The sequence below is a fragment of the Pecten maximus genome, chromosome 8 (assembly GCF_902652985.1).
Source record: "Pecten maximus chromosome 8, xPecMax1.1, whole genome shotgun sequence".
In the NCBI taxonomy this organism is placed as follows: Eukaryota; Metazoa; Mollusca; class Bivalvia; order Pectinida; family Pectinidae; genus Pecten; species Pecten maximus.
This window is the reverse complement of record NC_047022.1, coordinates 17,638,236-17,654,761: the sequence shown is the minus strand read 5'-3', so window position 1 is coordinate 17,654,761 and position 16,526 is coordinate 17,638,236. Positions and strand designations below refer to the sequence as shown.

Here is a 16,526-nt window from a genome sequence, read left to right as displayed (position 1 = left end):
TTGCCAACTATATGTTTATCACAGAATCTGCACGCCTATATGGGTGCAGCCAAATCGTTACATGAATATATATATTTTCGCCTCTAAAATGAAGAGTTCTAATGCTGAAAGGGTTATGTTGATTGGTTTCTATATATGGAGTGACATCATTGAAGTGTACGGTAGCATAGTGCAATCTACTGTGGGTCTGCAGACATCATATTGCCAGTAAGCATAACAGAGCAAATGTGTAATTTTGCAATTTCACATTTTTATCTATTTAGCTTTAAAATTATCTTGCTTAATTTAAATCATATAAAAAATTGAAATAAGGACATAAATCATTGTTCTTAACTCTTGTCATGATTCAAATCAGTAATATAAAAAAACTGTTATCTGTTTTCAGCTGTTAAAGTACATAACACATAAGAGTTGTTTTTTTCTAATCTTTTGCTTAAAATATATTTACAGACCCATATTATACCTTGTCAAGTTGTCATATAGATATTAACTGTAACCTAGTAAAATCAGAATCAACCATGTTATGTAATCATTTGAATATACTCTTGATACCAATCTTATATAAACACATTCAAGTGAAAATTATCAGGCTCCTCTTGATACCAAACTTAATGTAAACACATTCAAGTGAAAATTATCAGGCTAATTTTTTAACCAAGTGTTTGCGTGCATTTTTTTATAAATTTCCCAAGGTTTTAACAAAACACACATACTATAATGCAGCTGTCTTATACCAGGTAGTGACTTACAGATCTACACAATGGAATGTACATAATCTCTAAAATAATTCCCTATGAGTTTCACACAAAGAATTTCAAAAGCCTTTGTTTAAAGTAGAAGTCATATATATAATAAGCTAGAATTTTTTTTTAAGAGTATAAGTAAAAATATTGTCTACATGTATTTGATGTTTCCTGCATAATATCATTTACAAATCTTAAATTCCCTGGCAAAAGTTTTAGTTTGGGGAACTGATGGACGGATTATAAACCTCCAGCTGTAATTAGTAGTTGGGAGAACAGAATAGTCAGGCAATGGTTTGATCAACATTTTCAAATCGAATTTGTTTTCAAACACTGTCAGACCACAGGTTCATATTACCATGACATGTAGGGAAGAATCTTTTTAGGTATATGGGGAGGACATTGTCAGACCTCTGACAACCAACAAATACTGTATAAAGACTTACACTGCATGCACCATTCACGCCATATCAGGTTGTTGAGTCGAATCTTGTCCTTGATAGTCAGCTGCAGGCCACGAAACTGTTTCCATTTTGGCGATGTCAGTTTACCACTGAAAGTAAAAATTTCATAAGTAAGACTTTCGTTCCAACAGGAACCAACATTTAATATGATTGAATTATAGATAGTAAGCTATGTCTGTAATACAATACTGGCTTTGAATTTCCACACCATATTCAGTAAACAATGATGACTAGTATATTACACAGTAACTACTAAGGAGGCCCAGAGAGCCAGTTAGGAAAAATGGCAAAATAACTTTTTCCAATTTTCATATTTGCCACAACATGTAAGTGATGTTTCAAGAAATGGTACAATATAGTGATACAATTTTTTAATGTGATATTTTTTTTTTTTTTGCGTTGGTGAATCATAATAAAAGGTTTTGCACAGATATGCATTGTTGGGGCTTGTTAATTATAATGGTACATTCGGTTAATTCATTGTACTCAATTACATGCACATATACATGTATCAAAAATAACCTGTGTGACTGTTGGTGTTTTTGCTAAATTAAAAATAAACCAATGCGAAATCCATTGCAATTGGCAATGTGAAATGTGATGTGAAGCATGTTGTTATTAATGTTAAAGGCTCATAAAAGCCCCCAGAAAAAGCCAAAGTGTAGATAGTCAAATATTTCATATTTCACAAGTTACCTTGAAAATAGGTCATGAAGTCATTAGTATGCTAAATCTTTCTCACTGGCACTTTGTGTCATGTGACCCAACTTAATAAACAAACCTACATTTTTGACTCCTTATTTTGACCACATCTAACCAGTATCAGTATCATCAACTGACTTGATGCAATAAAGAAATATCTTCAAATAATGGGACATTAGTTACAAATTCCATAGCAATTGTACTTATATTGTATATCTATTATAATTGGATGTGGCTTTAAATAATGAGTTTACCTATTATAAATATCAGATATTTATATTTATCACTGACAAAAGTAGTACTTCTTGTGCATGTACATGTGGTCTTTATGAAAGAAATGACTTATACATATTTATACCCATTTAATAAATATAATTATCATAAAAAAAATAAGTGCTGGTGCTTATAGTTACAAAGTGAATAGAACTAGTGCATTAAGTACAATTCATAGGAGTTTGGAACATGTTTGTCGTTACCATTACATCATAACTAAATTACCTATATAAATATATAGTATAAAGCATTTGAGTTTGTCTGCTGGGTTTATTGCCCAGCAAACAGATAGAATCATTTTGAGGTGGGGTCTCCTTGTAGCAGTTGGTAACTATACCTCCTGAACAACATATGGGAGTACTTACGGGTAAAGTATCTACCCAAGGATACAACCACAACAGCATTGAATGGTCCATTTCTCAGCTTCCAGAGAACATAAAACGTTACAATACAGGTAGGGAGCTAACAGCTAGGTAGGGAGCTAACAGCTAGGTAAGGAGCTTAAAGCTAGGTAAGGAGCTTACAGCTAGGTAAGGAGCTTACAGCTAGGTAGGGAGCTAACAGCTAGGTAGGGAGCTTACAGATAGATAGGGAGCTTACAGCTAGGTAGGGAGCTAACAGCTAGGTAGGGAGCTAACAGCTAGGTAGGGAGCTTACAGCTAGGTAAGGAGCTTAAAGCTAGGTAAGGAGCTTACAGCTAGGTAAGGAGCTTACAGCTAGGTAGGGAGCTTACAGCTAGGTAAGGAGCTTAAAGCTAGGTAAGGAGCTTACAGCTAGGTAAGGATCTTACAGCTAGGTAAGGAGCTTACAGCTAGGTAAGGAGCTTACAGCTAGGTAGGGAGCTAACAGCTAGGTAGGGAGCTTAAAGCTAGGTAAGGAGCTTAAAGCTAGGTAAGGAGCTTACAGCTAGGTAAGGATCTTACAGCTAGGTAAGGAGCTTACAGCTAGGTAAGGAGCTTACAGCTAGGTAAGGAGCTTACAGCTAGATAGGGAGCTAACAGCTAGGTAGGGAGCTTAAAGCTAGGAAGGGAGCTTACAGCTAGGTAAGGAGCTTACAGCTAGGTAAGGAGCTAACAGCTAGGTAGGGAGCTTACAGCTAGGTAAGGAGCTAACAGCTAGGTAGGGAGCTTACAGCTAGGTAGGGAGCTTACAGCTAGGTAAGGAGCTTACAGCTAGGTAGGGAGCTAACAGCTAGGTAGGGAGCTTACAGCTAGGTAAGGAGCTTACAGCTAGGTAGGGAGTTTACAGCTAGGTAGGGAGCTTACAGCTAGGTAAGGAGCTTACAGCTAGGTAAGGAGCTTACAGCTAGGTAGGGAGCTTACAGCTAGGTAGGGAGCTTACAGCTAGGTAAGGAGCTTACAGCTAGGTAGGGAGCTTACAGCTAGGTAGGGAGCTTACAGCTAGGTAGGGAGCTTACAGCTAGGTAAGGAGCTTACAGCTAGGTAAGGAGCTTACAGCTAGGTAAGGAGCTTACAGCTAGGTAGGGAGCTTACAGCTAGGTAGGGAGCTTACAGCTAGGTAGGGAGCTTACAGCTAGGTAGGGAGCTTACAGCTAGGTAGGGAGCTTACAGCTAGGTAAGGAGCTTAAAGCTAGGTAGGGAGCTTACAGCTAGGTAGGGAGCTTACAGCTAGGTAGGGAGCTTATATTACAGCTAGGTAGTAGGTAGGGAGCTTACAGCTAGGTAGGGAGCTTACAGCTAGGTAGGGAGCTTACAACTAGGTAAGGAGCTTACAACTAGGTAAGGAGCTTACAGTTAGGTAGGGAGCTTACAGCTAGGTAGGGAGCTTACAGCTAGGTAGTGAGCTTACAGCTAGGTAGGGAGCTTACAGCTAGGTAGGGAGCTTACAGCTAGGTAGGGAGCTTCAAACAACATGTCTCAGACCTTCACTTGAGGTTAATTATAAGTGGCCAGTCTCTAATCGACTGAGCTATGGCACCCCAAAGGCATTTGAGCAGCCCTCATCATCTTCAATAATACTTTTATATAACTACAACTCACAAGCTTGACTTCAATATGATTACATACCAACCTTCCTAAATTATTTTGAATGAGTAAGTTTAAAAGAATTGGTACATATACCAGTGCACAATAAAGGAATTTTAACATGTACGACTGAGTGAATACCAATGGAGTCAATTCTATAATTATATTAGTAACAGGTTTGAATACCAGGAACTAGCAATTTATATATATAGATAGATACAAAGCAATACCTTCTAAAGTCCAAACTGATAAAATTAAAGCATATCTACATATTTATAATACATAGGTGCATGTGCCAGATGTAGTTCATATAAAATTCAATCTGGACCAATATATTAACATACAAATGAATACAACAAATATCATAATACCAGATTTTGTTTTACATACTTGTACTACGTATACAGTTATTATAATTATATGCAATCAAAACAAAGCACTATGTGAACAGGCATGAATTTACTTTGATAGAGGGCCTTGCATTGTATATATATTGATATTGTTAATCAGTGATGAATGATCAGGGATCTTTTATTTTCATCTGTAACTGGTATCACAAGGACTGTTTTAAGTTTCAATTCATTTTGCACATATATCTTTTCTGAAATTTTATCTGACAAGGATCAAAGAGTTTAGGGAGCCATTTAAGCAATCATGCTTTTGTTGCAGATTTTCTTTTTTATCTATATTCACAGAAATTATATACAATAATGGTAACCTAACTCATAATGCATCACATCTTTGGAAAAAACTATCAGTTCAGTCTCTGGATCAACTTCAAATTATAAATTAGTACTACATAATTATATAATATTTAACAAAACAAAAATAAACGTTACTGCTTTCTTAAATAAAGTAGCTTACATGTATTTCCCTCTGGTCTGAAAGTCAAATACAGAGGAGCCCACTTATTTGCATATCGGTTATTTGAATATCCCGCTCATTTGCATAAAATTCTCAGGTCCCGGTTTTTTTCTTCTTTATCTTTGTATTTTAATCCCGTGTATTTGCATCGACTAAAACACCGACTCCCGCTTATATGCATATAAAAATTCCAAAAAATCGAAAAATTTTAATTGATTTCAGGGTATTTTTGTGATTTTCCCGTAATAAAAGTTTTAAGAAAAGTTTTTTAGCTTACACATTGATTCGACACGATGTACAACGTTATCTAATCATTGGTTCCCACTTCGTCAAAACAGGTTATGTTCGATGCATCGATATCGACATTTAGTTATTATCCAGACCATATCAGTAGCATTGTGAAGAAGAATTACTGAATAAAATATTTATATGCCTCATCTTTTGATGAGATTTGTTTATTTATTATAGCATCGATCCAAACCTGTGTTCTGTGCACTTGAACACTCACTGAGGCAGGTTGCGATCGCCATGATTGTTTACTAGGCGCGTTGCATTGTGGGGGCATATGTGTAATGAACGACAACTCTTTGTGTGTGTGCGCCATTTTCCAAAACAAACCCTAACGACAATACACATCTCACGGTCATTTAAGACAGTCTATTGCTTAAGCAGTTCATCATCTATGATCAAACAACTAATATACTCATAGCAGGAACAAAACGCATTTGAGACGATAATGAATGTTAATTGAAACGATCACGTTGTACATCGTAGTGCCAACCCACGCGTGTGTGACCGATATCGGACCCACAGACTCGGGAGTGACAAGTAGAAAACGATGAAGTATATGCAAATATTTGTACATTTACAAAGAATAACAACCCATTTATTTCGTATTTACTCTTATATTTTAAATAATGTTTTTTATTATATTTTTAATGCAAATAACGTAAACAATCATATAGCGCCCGTTTTGAGTACCTACCTGACGATCTACATAGTGTATAAGAGGGGCCAAAACCCAACTCCGCCTATACGAATACTCCGGTTATTTGCATATTTTGTCATGGAAAAAGGGCTATGCAAATAAGCGGGTTGCTCTGTATATTCAAACAACACATGATACCAGGGGTAGCTTTCAGCTTGTACCCATTAAAATTTGGAGAATTTACATAAGCTTTTAAAGGAATATGACCCATTGCATTTCAATGATTTATGATAAACACATGCACATACAATAGCCCATGCATTGCTTTATTTAAAACTAGAGAATGTCTTTAAGGTATGAATGTCCCTTCTATTTTAAGAACATTGTGTTATATAATATAATGGCGTAAATATGAACAAAATCTGTTGAATCTTGGGTCTTTTTTTCTCATAATTTGTGATTATTAGGGTCTTTTTGTCCCATTTGGAGGGAAAAATTGATAAGCATTTGTATGTGTTTAGCTTTAGTTTCGGGTGTACTTTGAACTGACATCTGTATCACTGAATAGACAAAATGTGGCGAAAACTTCGACAATTCTGTTCCAGTGACTTAATTGGGTGAAGAAAATTGAACACATAAAGTAGCAAAACATTTCACAGAGGTTATTACTTTTGAACACCATTTTGCCACTCAGTCAAAGATTTTTTTCTTGGGGGGGGGGGGGGGGGGGGGGAGGTAGGGGCGCCCTTTTTAAGTGGCTTTTCTTTCTGAAATGGACAAAAAGCGGTTAGGTTAGAGTTAGGGTGAAAGAGTCTGTCATTGCCATGGCTGCCATTCACGACTGTGGCTTTAAATTGATTGAGCATCAGCCTTATTCACCCGATCTTGCTACATTAGACTTTCATTTATTTCCAAAACTGAAAACAGCTATTTCAGGCACCCTAACCCTTAAACATGCAGTGGATGACTTTCTGCCAAGAAAAGCAGTTTTATAAAAGTGGCATTGAGGCCCTTCAATATCGCTGGCAAAAGTGTATAGATACTAAAGGGGATTATGTTAAAAAATAATACAATACATGTGGCAAAATCCAAATCCTTCAATATGTGGCTCACAACTTTAATCATATACATTATGAAGAAGAATGGCCATTTTGCAATTGTAAGTAATACAGAGTTCTCTTTGCATTTATGGTTGCCAAAACACAAAGAAGAATGCTCTTAAATTGTAAGAAGAGTGCACGTGGTGAGAAATGCATGGCCAGACCGGGGTTCAAACCCGGGACTGAAGACTGAAGATTATTATCTGCAGATCTATGGGGTGCGGAACATTCTAAGCTATCAACTTGCTTTAATTAAATATACCGGTTCTCTGTAGTACCTATCCTTGGAATAGGCTATTTAGGTATAAGTTGCATCATTCAGCTTGACCTGAGCGGCCCGACCAAGATGACCCGTGTGACCTACTGTACGTATCACGGTTTGTTGATCATAACCAGTACGTTTGCACTTAATATTCAGTAACGATAATATTTCTAGTCTCGTACACTGACGAAATTTGGCGTCACTTGATGACAACATAATGATGTTATGTAATGCATGTGTGTTAATGATTACACGTGTATATAGCATAAATTGTTGTGTATTCACCTGTAAGCAAGAGTCATGCAATCGAACAACGTTGATAACGATTCGTCTATGTCAATGGTCCTTGTGTTCCTTCCCGACGTAAACGTGTAACTCTTTGCTGTATCCGTTCGTGCCTGACGAAAATCAAAACTGTCTCCTTTCAAGCGATTTATCCTTGGTCCGTCATCTTCTCCAAGAGACGGTGATGGGTCATGATCGTGGACACGACTTAACATAAACTGACCACTGTGTATTGTGTTCTTATCATCGTCCCTGTCGTCTTTCGAATCCGAAGTCATATTATCATCCCGACCGCTTGAATCAATGTTCATGATGTGCGAACCTTTATACCTGCCATTACCCGGAATACCGGGTAATGACCAAGCTTCTACACCCATCATTTCCGAATATCTTCACTGTCAACAACATGCGAAAGTCTTAGTATTCCAAGCTCGTCCGCCATTACTCCAGAACTTGTTCATAGAGGGCGTGTTTTTCACTTTGATGAGGCCCAAGCGGGGTAATTTAAAAAGCTATTCGTATCTTGTTCTTTACTGTAAATAGATCTATCACAGTATATTATGTTACAGGATAGGGATGAGATATATAATAATATAGGGCTTATTTAACGAACTAATACTTTGTTGCATATAAATAATAATGTTACAGGTCTCTGATGTAAGTGTCACATTTTTGGCTTGGCCTATGTAAGATTAAGATTAGCATGCTTATGTAAGTTATATATATAGGCCTATAGATCATTGCTGCTAATATATCAATATCTATCTTAATTAATAAATAACATTCTAAATAAACAAGCCACGCATCTAAAATTATCTGTAGAATATGTTAACTTATATAATTAATAGCGTTGTTGTCAAAATTTCCATAAACAATATTGTCTTATCTCCGACAACAAAAACGTGACGTCAAAATGTGGGTCACGTAGATCTATCTATGGCCGGACTACATATAATTATGTGTGTTGAGTTTGGACTTTAGACTTTACAAATGGGAATTTTTCGTCACGCAGAACATTTAAATTAACGTGCTTAATCATTAGGAGGATTAATTATTGTTTCGTCGAATTACATCTGTCCAGTTATAATGTAGTTATGATGTAATTTATAAATAACCGAAATACAGGTATCTATAATATTGTAAAGGTACGATATGTTCGATTACTATAAAACTACGTGAGGTATCGTGAAAATGTATCTTATCGATATTTCTTATCATATATGAAACATATTCATGCCAATCGACAATGTCCCTAGAACAATATATAAGTTGATTCGATTTACTAAAATTTGCATATGTAATAAAGCGGCAATGTTTGTTTTCGCATATACATATTTATTTACTCTATGTATCATACCAATGACACATTACTTGGTGGACAATACATATCATTTTGGTTTGGTTTGTTTTGTTTAACGTCCTATTAACAGCCAGGGTCATTTACGGTCAGTACCTGGCAACTGCCCCACGTAGGTTTCGAACTCGCAACCCAGAGGTGGAGGGCTAGTGATAGAGTGTCGGGACACCTTAACCACTCGACCACCGGGAGGGGGGAGGGGGGGGGGGGGGGGGGGGGGGGGGGTCATTTTTGTATCAAGATATATCCATTATATATATTCTTTTGTTTTCGCGTCTTACTTTCAGCCTTTCTGAGATCGGCCTATGACCGTGTCGTTTACTAATTATTTCCAGTACATGCAGTAACTCATTGAACTCAATGAAATAAATTCAGATATTCTTTTATTACAGCTCATCTCATCTGCATACAAATACACGATACATGTGGTGTACGGGATACTAATGGAGAATGGACACCATCATTACATTAATGATTTTCTCAAATTATTTACATCGTAAACAAACTTACTCAACAGATTTTACTCTTTGTATATTTATAATACTGAAAAACTGGACAATTTTAAATACAGATTTCCCCCCAATATTAATATATTTTTTATACACTTCGTAAGTTTACCTTGATAAACTGGACACACTAAGACAAAATGAAATGAATTCGTCCTCAGTATCATGATGATGATCGCAAAATTTACATATACGTTCGCACATTTCTATATTTGCATAACGTACTGCTTCAATACACAAATGTGCTGATAACCTCATTTTTGTCAGTACAATACGGTTTTACTTTGGTGTATACTTGGTCAAATAATGTTGTAAAGCAACATCATTTGCTATGTATCTGTACAGGTAGAACTTAGCAGCATCAATAATTCTTGACGTCCTACATGTCATTAAATCGTTGCTTAAATCAGTTGTAAAACTGGGAACTAGTTACCGTTTATGAGACAAGCAAGCATGCAGTTACAATCGGTCGACGAAGATTTATTTTCGTAAAACAGGGAGTTTGATAAAATAATTATTCATTTTTATTTAAAAAAAACCTCTTTGGTATTCGACACCATGTATATTTGTAATACTGAAAAAGTGGACAATTTTAAATACAGATTTCCCCCAATATTAATATATTTTTTATACACTTCGTAAGTTTACCTTTTACGATTTACGTCAAAGTTTTCATCTTTAGCAATTAGGGGAAATTACCTTTCAAAATTTTCATTTGTTCACAATTTTATTGCAATCTGATTAAAATCAGCTGTTACTTCAGGCGTAGTGCATAGTAAACGTAGCCATGTAACAGCTGATTTTAATCAGATTGATTTTATTGTTTCCGAAACCAGGTGGGGCTTTAGGGATATTTCCTAGCATCATTTATGAGGTTGATGGATTACTGAACAAAACTAATCTACCAATTCTATTACATGTTTTACAACAGTATCAATTAACGTAAATAAATATTAATCAAGTAAGCTGCACATATGTTTCCTTTTCATAACTTATTTCCTTTAGAATGTGCATGGAAACTTAAAATTCACTTAAGCATTGATGTCATTTTTTTAGTTTCATCGGGGTATGAAACAAATTTTGTTTGCAAACTGTATGAATCCGCGTAGCGGATTCTTACAGAAGTTTGCAAGCAAAATTTGTTTCATACCCCGATGAAACTAAAAAATAATTGACATCAACGCTTATAATTAATTTTTGAAAATGATTTTCTAATTTAAAACATGTTTTATGTACAATTTTACTGGTTTTAAATGGGATTCTTTTTCTCAAATCAATACGCAACGTCAATTGTCGTATTGTGACGTCACATTTTTCACGCTATTCTCGGAATTTCTTTCATAGAAGAATGAAAAGAATTTTTCGACCAATCACATTTGAGTATTTACCATGAAAACAAAGAAAAAATAATTATAAGACTATGAGTGGGAAATTTTCATTTATTGTACATGTATGATATAACGAAATAAATAAGAAGTATAATGTTAAACTTGCATGGTTGTCTCGAATTCTGTCAACTCCAAGACTCTGCTTAATTCGAAGAAAAAGTTCTGTAACGGCATTAAAAATATAAATTTGGGAGTTAAATTGGCGATGCAGTTGGTGATTTCAAATTTATTTACTTTAGTAAAAGAAAGATTGTTTTGTATATATATAATTTTCGTCTTTCTAGGACTCGTCAGTGGTGTTAGGGACATCATACAGTTGTTTCGTCCTTCTAGGACTCGTCAGTGGTGTTAGGGACATCATACAGCTTGATGTTAGGGACATCATACAGCTGTTTCGTCCTTCTAGGACTCGTCAGTGATGTTAGGGACATCATACAGCTGTTTCGTCCTTCTAGGACTCGGCAGAGACGTTATATGGACAGCATACAGCTGTTTCCTCCTTCTAGGACTCGTCAGTGATGTTAGGGACATCATACAGTTTTTGTCCTTCTAGAACTCATCAGTGATCGATGGTCAATAATATCGTACACGTGGGATTGCTTCCTTTTTGCTTTGGAACTAGCTCGGTGTTTTCCTATCATAGTTTTCATATTCGGTGGGAGCACCGCCTTTATTATCCCTTCTCTGGTGAATAATAAAAATCTATTGAAATCCGGTCAACTGGCTTGTTCCAACGGCGAAAGATTAGACTACACATATTAGTTCAAGACAGTTTATAGTTCAGCCAACAGGGACTTCAGAATTTGTTATGCCCGGATTTTAAAGATCTAAGTTAAGGGGTTATGTAACAACTGACAGCAATTATTTCAGCTCTACCTTACAGTTATTTTTTCCGTGTAAAATAAGTCTGATTTGCTTCTGTCTTCAACTTTATATACCGTATTTTTCGAAAGTTTTTTTACATAACTTATATGAAATCGAGTCATTTTTTTTTGTCTTTAAATGCTCTTTTAAAGATTTCACTATGTCCAAAAAACAAACAAAAAAACAACAAAAAACAAAACAAGAGGCCCATGGGGCCTGTATCGCTCACCTGGTTGGATTAGACCAAATGTCAAAATAATGTTCATATTGAATTTGTTTTATTTGTAAATCTAACAATGCTATATATGGTTATAGTGTGGGAATCCGAACTGCTTTAAAGATTAATGAAGTCCAGATTCTCTAAAGGTCTGAAAGACCTCAAGAATTGTTTTTAGAACATGCATGCATTAATCACTTTATAACTAGTAGCGATTTAAAGGAATTACCTCTATTTCCCCTATTGGACCCACCCTTTTGGCCCCTCGGAGGGTCAGAGTCACCATTTATGCAAAATCTGTTCCCCTTCCCCCAAGGATGTTTCTGACCAAATTGGGTTCAAATCCATTCATAACTTTATGACTAGTAGCGATTTAAAGGAATTACCTCTATTTCCCCTATTGGGCCCCGCCCCTTTGGCCCCTTTAGGGTCAGAGCCTCCATTTATGCAAAATCTGTTCCACTTCCCCCAGGGATGTTTCTGACCAAATTGGATTAAAATCCAATAAGGACTTCTTGACTAGTAGCGATTTAAAGGAATTACCTCTATTTCCCCTATTGGACCCACCCTTTTGGCCCCTCGGAGGGTCAGAGCCTCCATTTATGCAAAATCTGTTCCACTTCCCCCAGGGATGTTTCTGACCAAATTGGATTAAAATCCAATGAGAACTTCTTGACTAGTAGCGATTTAAAGGAATTACCTCTATTTCCCCTATTGGGCCCCGCCCCTTTGGCCCCTTTGGGGTCAGAGCCACCATTTATGCAAAATCTGTTCCCCTTCCCCCAGGGATGTTTCTGACCAAATTGGATTAAAATCCAATAAGAACTTCTTGACTAGTAGCGATTTAAAGGAATTACCTCTATTTCCCCTATTGGGCCCCGCCCCTTTGGCCCCTTTGGGGTCAGAGCCACCATTTATGCAAAATCTGTTCCCCTTCCTCCAAGGATGTTCCTGACCAAATTGGATTCAAATCCATTCATAACTTTATGACTAGTAGCGATTTAAAGGAATTACCTCTATTTCCCCTATTGGGCCCCGCCCCTTTGGCTCTTCGGGGGTCAGAGCCACCATTTATGCAAAATCTGTTCCCCTTCCCTCAAGGATGTCTCTGACCAAGTTGGGTTCAAATCCATTCATAACTTTATGACTAGTAGCGATTTAAAGGAATTACCTCTTTATCCCCTATTGGGCCCCGCCCTTTTGGCCCCTGGAAGGTCAGAGTCACCATTTATGCAAAATCTGTTCCACTAACCCCAAGGATGTTTCTGACCAAGTTGGGTTCAAATCCATTCATAACTTTATGACAAGTAGCGATTTAAAGGAATTACCTCTATTTCCCCTATTGGGCCCCGCCCCTTTGGCCCCTCGTGGGTCAGAGTCATCATTTATGCAAAATCTGTTCCCCTTCTGCCAAGGATGTTTCTGGCCAAATTTGGTCAAAATCCAATAAGAACTTCTTGACTAGTAGCGATTTAAAGGAATTACCTCTATTTCCCCTATTGGGCCCCGCCCCTTTGGCCCCTCGGGTCAGAGCCTCCATTTATGCAAAATCTGTTCCCCTTCCCCCAGGGATGTTTCTGACCAAATTGGATTAAAATCCAATAAGAACTTCTTGACTAGTAGTGATTTAAAGGAATTACCTCTATTTCCCCTATTGGGCCCCGCCCCTTTGGCCCCTTTGGGGTCAGAGCCACCATTTATGCAAAATCTGTTTCCCCTTCCTCCAAGGATGTTCCTGACCAAATTGGATTCAAATCCATTCATAACTTTATGACTAGTAGCGATTTAAAGGAATTACCTCTATTTCCCCTATTGGGCCCCGCCCCTTTGGCTCCTCGGGGGTCAGAGCCACCATTTATGCAAAATCTGTTCCCCTTCCCTCAAGGATGTCTCTGACCAAGTTGGGTTCAAATCCATTCATAACTTTATGACTAGTAGCGATTTAAAGGAATTACCTCTTTATCCCCTATTGGGCCCCGCCCTTTTGGCCCCTGGAAGGTCAGAGTCACCATTTATGCAAAATCTGTTCCCCTAACCCCAAGGATGTTTCTGACCAAGTTGGGTTCAAATCCATTCATAACTTTATGACAAGTAGCGATTTAAAGGAATTACCTCTATTTCCCCTATTGGGCCCCGCCCCTTTGGCCCCTCGTGGGTCAGAGTCATCATTTATGCAAAATCTGTTCCCCTTCTGCCAAGGATGTTTCTGGCCAAATTTGGTCAAAATCCAATAAGAACTTCTTGACAAGTAGCGATTTAAAGGAATTACCTCTATTTCCCCTATTGGGCCCCGCACCTTTGGCCCCTCGGGGGTCAGAGTCACCATTTATGCAAAATCTGTTCCCCTTCTGCCAAGGATGTTTCTGGCCAAATTTTGTCAAAATCCAATAAGAACTTCTTGACTAGTAGCGATTTAAAGGAATTACCTCTATTTCCCCTATTGGGCCCCGCCCCTTTGGCCCCTCGGGGGTCAGAGTCACCATTTATGCAAAATCTGTTCCCCTTCCCCAAGGGATGTTTCTGACCAAATTGGATTAAAATCCAATAAGAACTTCTTGACTAGTAGCGTTTTAAAGGAATTACCTCTATTTCCCCTATTGGGCCCCGCCCCTTTGGCCCCTTTGGGGTCAGAGCCACCATTTATGCAAAATCTGTTCCCCTTCATCCAAGGATGTTCCTGACCAAATTGGATTCAAATCCATTCATAACTTTATGACTAGTAGTGATTTAAAGGAATTACCTCTATTTCCCCTATTGGGCCCTGCCCCTTTGGCCCCTCGGGGGTCAGAGTCACCATTTATGCAAAATCTGTTCCCCTTCTGCCAAGGATGTTTCTGGCCAAATTTGGTCATAATCCAATTAGAACTTCTTGACTAGTAGCGATTTGAAGTAAATGTTGACGGACGACGGACGGACGGACGAGGACGGACGACGGACGCTGCACCATGACATAAGCTCACCGGACCTTCGGTCCAGGTGAGCTAAAAAAAACCTTAACGGTATGTCCCGTGGCATTAAATAAGGGTGTTGTAGCTTGGTTTTTAAGTAAACTTTCCATCAACAAAAGGCACAGAAAGCTTAAAGGTGGCTTGTGTTCTGTTTCTGTACTGTAGCGATATGTCTTCTCTCCTATCTAAACTGTCTACTTTATCTTTTAATTTACCCGACCCAGATAATTTAAACAGACTTCATAATAAAGTCTGATAGTGAATCAGCCGAGACCTGCTGCCTCTTGTTGTAGGAGTGTTCAGTCGTGAAAGAAACAGATGCCAGCCGGCGTTAAGTTTGAAACCTATCCAACATCCTCAATATAGTTTCTACAAATTTTTGCTCTTATTCTCCCCATACTTTTCGATCTCAATGCATATAGTTGGCCCGTGTATCTTTTCATATCATGCAGAATATTTCATACCCCCTCCCCCTCCTCTCCCTTCACTCCCCTAAGTGTTTCTAATGCTATGATATGATGCTATGTCTAAGCAATTTAGTCCACAACAAAGATATTCTGAGGACTTGTCCATGATCCGATTATCAGAGATAAGAAACATGGGAAACGTTGGCCCATGATGCTACCAAATACCACAGGGACTTGACTCTATAACATGTAATATATTTTATATGCCACTTTATAAGCATCCTGTATGCCTTTCCTGTGACGGTTTCTGCTGCATTTTACTAGTGGGTGTGTACTGTGTGTTGAATAAATATTGATTTGATTATGGCTACTTTTCAACAGTTTAATATCAAGATGATTTAAAAAGATTTATATTTAGATCTTGGGTTCGCCATTTTCATAATTTCATGATTTAAATTCCTTAATTAAAAAGTGTCCATCAGGAAATTGGAGTTGGAATAAATCTTGATAGATCTAGTTTAAAGAACTTTCCTTAAGTTCTAAAATAATTTCTGAAGGAAAATTTAATGAAACCAGGGACTGATCACAGATGTATTATAGTAGGCCAAAAACACTATATCGGTCCTAAATCAAAACAGACATATTCTGTCATGCAGTAGGCCCAAAACACTATATCGGTCCTAAATCAAAACAGACATATTCTGTCATGTAGTAGGCCAAAAACACTATATCGGTCCTAAATCAAAACAGACATATTCTGTCATGCAGTAGGCCCAAAACACTATATCGGTCCTAAATCAAAACAGACATATTCTGTCATGTAGTAGGCCAAAAACACTATATCGGTCCTAAATCAAAACAGACATATTCTGTCATGTAGTAGGCCAAAAACACTGTCAGTCCTAAATCAAAACAGACATATTCTGTCATGTAGTAGGCCAAAAACACTATATCGGTCCTAAATCAAAACAGACATATTCTGTCATGTAGTAGGCCAAAAACACTATATCGGTCCTAAATCAAAACAGACATATTCTGTCATGTAGTAGGCCAAAAACACTATATCGGTCCTAAATCAAAACAGACATATTCTGTCATGTAGTAGGCCAAAAACACTATGTCAGTCCTAAATCAAAACAGACATATTCTGTCATGTAGTAGGCCAAAAACACTATGTCAGTCCTAAATCATAACAAAATATATTCTGTCATGTAGTAGGCCAAAAACACTATG

The 16,526-nt window shown here is 37.4% G+C and overlaps 1 protein-coding gene across 1 annotated transcript in view; it reads right to left on the bottom strand.

Moving 5' to 3' along the window:
• LOC117332641 (MLX-interacting protein-like) overlaps positions 1-8,059 on the bottom strand; it is a 42,733-nt gene extending 34,674 nt beyond the window's left edge. The window contains exons 1-2 of the mRNA XM_033891627.1: positions 7,607-8,059; positions 1,190-1,296 (exon numbers count right to left, since the gene is read on the bottom strand). Coding sequence (XP_033747518.1) covers positions 1,190-1,296; positions 7,607-7,986 — 487 coding nt within the window. The 5' untranslated portion in view covers positions 7,987-8,059. The remainder of the gene's footprint in view (positions 1-1,189; positions 1,297-7,606) is intronic.
• Between the last annotated feature and the right edge of the window lie 8,467 nt (positions 8,060-16,526).